At 40.2% G+C, this 8,662-nt stretch overlaps 1 protein-coding gene across 1 annotated transcript in view; it reads right to left on the bottom strand.

Annotated features, from left to right (window-relative positions):
• MYH15 (myosin heavy chain 15) overlaps positions 1 to 8,662 on the bottom strand; it is a 187,605-nt gene that overhangs the window by 5,964 nt on the left and 172,979 nt on the right. The window contains 1 exon segment of the mRNA XM_007450546.1: positions 7,113 to 7,212. Within this exon segment, the coding sequence (XP_007450608.1) occupies positions 7,113 to 7,212 (100 nt within the window).

Below are 8,662 nucleotides of genomic sequence, written 5' to 3'. Positions count from 1 at the left end.
AGCACAGGTCACTGCCCCCACCCCTCTTCCGGGGAGCCTGTGCAGCCCGCCACTGCCAGGTTCCCGGGATCCAGGGACAATTTCTCAGGGAGAACACACGGCGGGCCTCAGGCTGGGGCAACGTCACGCCGACTTCTGCCGCCGCAGGACCGCTCCGCACTCCGTGCCCCTCCCTGCCCCCGGCCTGAGAGCGCCAGAGCCCCCGAGTCAGCGGCTCCTTTAACGCCGTCCTGTCTGAGCAAAAAGCAGACGCCCTCCAGCGACCTACACGCAGAGGCAGGGCCAAGTCGAAAGCTGAGCCCCTGTGAGCTGTGAGAACAAAGAAGAAAAAGGGAAATCTCTCCCAGCAGCCTCAGAAACAGCGGATTAAAGCTACACAATCAATTTGATGTACCCTGCCTCTGTGGAATACATGAATAGACAGCGAATCATCCCAAATTGAGGAGGCGGACTTCTAGAGCAAGATCTATGATTTTTTCCCCTTTTCCTCTTTTTGTGAATGTGTATGTGTATGCTTCTGTGTGAGATCTTGTCTGTATAGGTTTGCTTCCACCATTTGTCCCAGCGTTCTATCCGACCATTTTTTTTTTTAATTTTTTTCTTAATAATTAATTTTAATTTAAAGAACTCTGTTATACTTTACCTTCTTTCTATCTTTCCTTCCTTCCTTCCCTTTTTGAGACAACGAATCGTCCCAAATTGAGGAGGTGGACTTGGAGAGCAAGTTTTATGATTTTTTCCACTTTACCTCTTTTTGTGAGGGTATATGTGTATGCTTCTATGTAAGATTTTGTCTCTATAACTTTGCTTCCACCATTTGTCCTAAGGTTCTATCCTTCCCTTTTTTTTTTCCTCTAAATAATTATTTTTTTAATTCAATAACTTTATTATACTTTATTTTATTTTACTGTATCTTCTTTCTTTCTGTATTTTTTCCTTCCTTCCCTCATTCCTTCCTTCCTTCCCTCCTCCCTCCCTCCCTCCTTTCTTTCCTTCTTGCCTTCTTCCTTTCTTTTCTTCTTTCTTTCTTTCTTCCTTCCCTCCTTCCTTCCTTCCCTCCTCTCTTTCTTTCTTTCTTTCTTTCTTTCCTATTTCCTCCTACTTATACTAATTCTCTCTACTTTCTCTCCCTTTTATTCTGAGCCGAGTGGATGAAAGGCTCTTGCTGCTCCAGCCAGGAGTCAGGACTCTGCCTCTGAGGTGGGAGAGCCAACTTCAGAACACTCGTCAAGAAGAGACCTCCCAGCCCCACATAATATCAAACGGCGAAAATCTCCCAGAGATCTCCATCTCAACACCAGCACCCAGCTTCACTCAACGACCAGCAAGCTACAGTGCTGGACAACCTATGCCAACCATATAGCAAAACAGGAACACAACCCCACCCACTAGCAGAGAGGCTGCCTAAAATCATAATAAGTCCACAGACACCCCAAAACACACCACCAGACGTGGACCTGCCCACTAGAGAGACAAGATCTAGCCTCATACACCACAACACAGCCACTAGTCCCCTCCACCAGGAAGCCTACACAACCCACTGAACCAACCTTAGCCACTGGAGACAGACATCAAAAACAACGGGAGCTACGAACTTGCAGCCTGCAAAAAGGTGAACCCAATCACAGTAAGATAAGCAAAATGAGAAGACAGAAAAACACACAGCAGATGAAGGAGCAAGATAAAAAGGCACCAGACCTAACAAATGAAGAGGAAATAGGCAGTCTACCTGAAAAAGAGTTCAGAATAATGATAGTAAAGATGATCCAAAATCTTGGAAATAGAATGGACAAAATGCAAGAAGCAGTTAACAAGGACCTAGAAGAAATAAAGATGAAACAGACAATGATGAACAACACAATAAATGAAATGAAAAATACTCTAGATGGGATCAATAGCAGAATAAATGAGGCAGAAGAACGGATAAGTGACCTGGAAGATAAAATAGTGGAAATAACTACTGCAGAGCAGAATAAAGAAAAAAGAATGAAAAGAACTGAGGACAGTCTCAGAGACCTCTGGGACAACATTAAACGCACCAACATTCGAATTATAGGGGTTCCAGAAGAAGAAGAGAAAAAGAAAGGGACTGAGAAAATATTTGAAGAGATTATAGTTGAAAACTTCCCTAATATGGGAAAGGAAATAGTTAATCAAGTCCAGGAAGCACAGAGAGTCCCATACAGGATATATCCAAGGAGAAATACACCAAGACACATATCAATCAAACTGTCAAAAATTAAATACAAAGAAAGCATACTAAAAGCAGCAAGGGAGAAACAACAAATAACACACAAGGGAATCCCCATAAGGTTAACAGCTAATCTTTCAGCAGAAACTCTGCAAGCCAGAAGGGACTGGCAGGACATATTTAAAGTGATGAAGGAGAAAAACCTGCAACCAAGATTACTCTACCCAGCAAGGATCTCATTCAGATTTGATGGAGAACTTAAAACCTTTACAGACAAGCAAAAGCTGAGAGAGTTCAGCACCACCAAACCAGCTTTACAACAAATGCTAAAGGAACTTCTCTAGGCAAGAAACACAAGAGAAGGAAAAGAACTACAATAACCAACCCAAAACTATTTAGAAAATGGGAATAGGAACATACATATTGATAATTACCTTAAATGTAAATGGACTAAATGCTCCCACCAAAAGACACAGATTGGCTGAATGGATACAAAAACAAGACCCATATATATGCTGTCTACAAGAGACCCACTTCAGACCTAGAGACACAAACAGACTGAAAGTAAGGGAATGGAAAAAGATATTCCAGCAAATGGAAACCAAACGAAAGCTGGTGTAGCAATTCTCATATCAGACAAAATAGACTTTAAAATGAAGACTATTAGAAGAGACAAAGAAGGACACTACATAATGATCAAAGGATCGATCCAAGAAGAAGATATAACAATTGTAAATATTTATGCACCCAACATAGGAGCACCACAATACATAAGGCAAATACTAACAGCCATAAAAGGGGAAAGCGAGAGTAATACATTCATACTAGGGGACTTTAACACCCACTTTCACCAATGGACAGATCATCCAAAATGAAAATAAAAAAGGAAACACAAGCTTCAAATGATACATTAAACAAGATGGACTTAATTGATATTTATAGGACACTCCATCCAAAAGCAACAGAATACACATTTTTCTCAAGTGCTCATGGAACATTCTCCAGGATAGATCATATCTTGGGTCACAAATCAAGTCTTGGTAAATTTAAGAAAATTGAAATTGTATCAAGTATCTTTTCCGACCACAACACTATGAGACTAGATATCAATTACAGGAAAAGATCTGTAAAAAATACAAACGCATGGAGGCTAAACAATACACTACTTAATAACGCAGTGATCACTGAAGAAGTCAAAGAGGAAATTAAAAAATACCTAGAAACAAATGACAATGGAGACACGACAACCCAAAACCTGTGGGATGCAGCAAAAACAGTTCTAAGAGGGAAGTTTATAGCAATACAAGCCCACCTTAAGAAACAGGAAACATCTCGAATAACAGCCTAAACTTGCACCTAAAGCAATTAGAGAAAGAAGAACAACAAAAACCCAAAGTTAGCAGAAGGAAAGAAATCATAAAAATCAGATCAGAAATAAATGAAAAAGATATGAAGGAAATGATAGCAAAGATCAATAAAACTAAAAGCTGGTTCATTGAGAAGATAAACAAAATTGATAAACCATTAGCCAGACTCATCAAGAAAAAAAGGGAGAAGGCTCAAATCAATAGAATTAGAAATGAAAAAGGAGAAGTAACAACTGACACTGCAGAAATACAAAAGGTTATGAGAGACTACTACAAGCAACTCTATGCCAATAAAATGGACAACCTGGAAGAAATGGCCAAATTCTTAGAAATGCACAACGTGCCATGACTAAATCAGGAAGAAACAGAAAATAAGAACAGACCAATCACAAGAACTGAAATTGAAACTGTGATTAAAATTCTTCCAACAAACAAAAGCCCAGGACCAGATGGCTTCACAGGCAAATTCTATCAAACATTTAGAGAAGAGCTAAGACCTTTCGTTCTCAAACTCTTCCAAAATATAGCAGAGGGAGGAACACTACCAAATTCATTCTACAAGGCCACCATCACCTTGATACCAAAGCCAGACAAGGATGTCACAAAGAAAGAAAACTACAGGCCAATATCACTGATGAACATAGAAGCAAAAATCCTCAACAAAATACTAGCAAACAGAATCCAACAGCACATTAAAAGGATCATACACCATGATCAAGTGGGGTTTATTCCAGGAATGCAAGGATTCTTCAATATATGCAAATCCATCAACGTGATACACCATATTAACAAACTGAAGGAGAAAAACCATATGATCATCTCAATAGATGCAGAGAAAGCTTTTGACAAAATTCAACACCCATTTATGATAAAAACCGTCCAGAAAGTAGGCATAGAGGGAACCTTCCTCAACATAATAAAGGCCATATATGACAAACCCACAGCCAACATCACCCTCAATGGTGAAAAACTGAAAGCATTTCCACTAAGATCAGGAACAAGACAAAGTTGCCCACTCTCAACACTCTCATTCAACATAGTTTAGGAAGTTTTAGCCACAGCAATCAGAGAAGAAAAGGAAATAAAAGGAATCCAAATTGGAAAAGAAGAAGTAAAGCTGTCACTGTTTGTAGATGACATGATACTATACATAGAGAATCCCAAGGATGCTACCAGAAAACTACTAGAGCTAATTAATGAATTCGGTAAAGTTGCAGGATACAAAATTCATGCACAGACATCTCTGGCATTCCTATACACTAATGATGAAAAATCTGAAAGTGAAATCAAGAAAACACTCCCATTTACCATTGCAACAAAAGAATAGAATATCTAGGAATAAACCTACCTAAGGAGACAAAAGACCTGTATGCAGAAAATTATAAGACACTGAAGAAAGAAATTAAAGATGATACAAATAGGTGGAGAGATATACCATGTTCTTGGATTAGAAGAATCCACATTGTGAAAATGACTCTACTACCCAAAGCAATCTACAGATTCAATGCAATCCCTATCAAACTACCACTGGCATTTTTCACCAAACTATAACAAAAAATTTCACAATTTGTATGTAAACATAAAAGACCCCAAATAGCCAAAGCAATCTTGAGAACGAATAACAGAGCTGGAGGAATCAGGCTGCCTGACTTCAGACTATACTACAAAGCTACAGTAATCAAGACCATATGGTACTGGCACAAAAACAGAAACATAGTCAATGGAACAGGATAGAAAGCCCAGAGAAAAACCCACGCACATATGGTCACCTAATCTTTGATAAAGGAGGTAGAAACGTACAGTGGAGAAAGGACAGCCTCTTCAATAAGTGGTGCTGGGAAAACTGGACAGCTACATGTAAAAGTATGAGATTAGATCACTCCCTAACACCATACACAAAAATAAGCTCAAAATGGATTAAGACCTAAATGTAAGGCCAGAAACTATCAAACTCTTAGAGGAAAACATAGGCAGAACACTCTATGACATAAATCACAGCAAGATCCTTATTGACCCACCTCCTAGAGAAATGGAAATAAAAACAAAAATAAACAAATAGGACCTACTGAAACTTCAAAGCTTTTGCACAGCAAAGGAAACCATAAACAAGACCAAAAGACAACCCTCAGAATGGGAGAAAATATTTTCAAATGAAGCAACTAACAAGGGATTAATCTCCAAAATTTACAGGCAGCTCATGCAGCTCAATAACAAAAAAATAAACAACCCAATCCAAAAATGGGCAGAAGACCTAAATAGACATTTCTCCAAAGAAGACGTACAGACTGCCAACAAACACATGAAAGAATGCTCAATATCATTAATCATTAGAGAAATTCAAATCAAAACTACAATGAGATATCATCTCACACTGGTCAGAATGGCCATCATCAAAAAATCTAGAAACAATAAATGCTGGAGAGGGTGTGGAGAAAAGGGAATCCTCTTGCACTGTTGGTGAGAATGTAAATTGATACAGCCACTATGGAGAACAGTATGGAGTTTCCTTAAAAAACTACAAATAGAACTACCATATGACCCAGCAATCCCACTGCTGGGCATATACCCTGAGAAAACCATAATTCAAAAGGAGTCATGTACCAAAATGTTCATTGCAGCTCTATTTACAGTGGCCCAGAGATGGAAACAACCTAAGTGCCCATCATCAGATGAATGGATAAAGAAGATGTGGCACATATATACAATGGAAGATTACTCAGCCATAAAAAGAAAAAAAATTGAGCTATTTGTAATGAGGTGGATAGACCTAGAGTCTGTCATACAGAGTGAAGTAAGTCAGAAAGAGAAAGACAAATACCGTATGCTAACACATGTATATGGAATTGAAGAAAAAAAAATGTCATGAAGAACCTAGGGGTAAGACAGGAATAAAGACACAGACCTACTAGAGAATGGACTTGAGGATATGGAGAGGGGGAAGGGTAAGCTGTGAGAAAGCGAGAGAGAGGCATGGACATATATACACTACCAAACATAAGGTAGATAGCTAGTGGGAAGCAGCCGCATAGCACAGGGAGATCAGCTCGGTGCTTTGTGACCGCCTGGAGGGCTGGGATAGGAAGGGTGGGAGGGAGGGAGACTCAAGAGGGAAGAGATATGGGAACATATGTATAACTGATTCACTTTGTTATAAAGCAGAAACTAACACACCATTGTAAAGCAATTATACCCCACTAAAGATGTTAAAAAAAAAGAAAAGCAATACATCAAAAATAAATAAATAAAAATAAAAATAAATATAAATAAAAGTTTAGCCCTTACATTTAAAAAAAAAGTAAATGGGGGGGCTTCCCTGGTGGCGCAGTGGTTGAGAGTCCACCTGCCCATGCAGGGGACATGGGTTTGCGCCCCGGTCTGGGAAGATCCCACATGCTGCGGAGCCGCTGGGCCCGTGGGCCATGGCTGCTGGGCCTGCGCTCTGGAGCCTGTGCTCCACAACAGGAGAGGCCACAACAGTGAGAGGCCTGCGTACTGCAAAAAAAAAAAAAAGTAAATGGCTAGCAAATCCATGAGGTTGCAACTGCCTCAGGTACTTATCAGTGCCTCGATTTCCTGCTTATAACTTTGTACGTTTAGCTGAAGATTATCCATCAGAGTCTGCATCCTGCTCATATTTTTCTTATCTTCCTCTGCCTGCAATGTATAGGTATGTATGTGAAGGTGATTTGAAGGATCGAGCAGTATGCATTGGGTGTATACCCACATGAGGAAATGAGAGTAAGGAAATTTTATTAAACACCAAATTTAGAGTTATGATTTGTTCTCCATACTACCTCCTGTGATCTTTTTTTTTTTTTACATCTTTATTGGGGTATAATTGCTTTACAATGGTGTGTTAGTTTCTGCTTTATAACAGTATGTATGGAGAACGAATTGGAGAAAAAAAAAAAAAATAGAGTTATGATTTGAAAAATGGGTTTAACTCTACTCATCCCAAGTTGTAAGAAATTAATAAACACAGCTCAGAGTAATGACAGTCATTTCTCCTGATCCACCATAGAACTCCCAGCCTTTGCTAAAATGGAAGTTAAAGCCACTAGTTTCAATTTGGTCTTCAGCCCTCCCAGCCCAGCCAAGCCACATCTGCCTGTGGTTTCTCAGTGCCCGCCTCCAACCCCAATCAAATCAATTCCTCCCTTGAACTTTCTAGTTGATCCTTGGCTTTGGATAATGGAACTATAGGAAAGTTTAAGTTTTCTGGAATTCTGGTGTGGGCATCAGCAGAGATAGTGAGGGAAATTCCATAAGCTGTGGGGACACTGTTTGGTGTGTTCTCATTACTTCCATTGCAATCCAGGCTTGGGCTGGAGAAAGAAAATCTAGTGAGCTGGTGTTTCTCAACAATGCTCTGTGAAGCCCTGGGTATTCTGAGGAGAAAGCAGTGGAGAGACAGACATGTAGGAAGGCTCTGCATGTCACCCCCTTTCCCACACCCTTTTAACTAGAGTATATCCACTTTGGAGCTGTTGAATTTCACTGAAGAAGAAAGTGTCTCAACTGGCTGATGACTGAGATAAATAATTTAATCAAGACATACCCCCACTGCTCAAAAATTTTTTCTGGCTCCATCTTACCTATTCTATCAAGTATCAACTTTTTTGGTGGTTTTCATGGTTTCTCCACTTACCTCCCACAGCCCTCCACAAACTCCCTTCACTCCAACTAGTCTCATCTCCTATGTGTCCATAGCTATCCTGCTTGTTCTCTCCTTGCTAGGTTTAACCATTATCCCCCAGAACACACCACAGAGGCAGCAGACAGAAATGCCCAGTGTTTTCTTGAAAGAGGCCTATTTGCTTCTCTTAGTAGCTTTGGCCCAAGGGGAAGGTTTCTAATTTAACATACATCAAGGGGCTTACTGCATTACTCTCCAGAGACCAGGGAGGCTGGTGGGCACTATCTTCACACTGTCCCTCTGCCTCACTCCAGGTTGCTGGTATCTCTTGCAAAGGAACTTGTGCACATGTTTGGTGGCCCACTTTTACAGCTGCTGCCCAGGGGACACCCCTTGAAAGCTTGGCTCTGGTGGCCAGCAGGACTTATGTTCATGGGTCCTACAGTACTGCAACAAACAGAAAGAGTG

This window comes from Lipotes vexillifer, unplaced genomic scaffold (genome assembly GCF_000442215.2).
Source record: "Lipotes vexillifer unplaced genomic scaffold, Lipotes_vexillifer_v1.1 scaffold946, whole genome shotgun sequence".
Lineage (NCBI taxonomy): Eukaryota > Metazoa > Chordata > Mammalia > Artiodactyla > Lipotidae > Lipotes > Lipotes vexillifer.
This window is presented reverse-complemented; position numbering and strand designations above follow the sequence as displayed.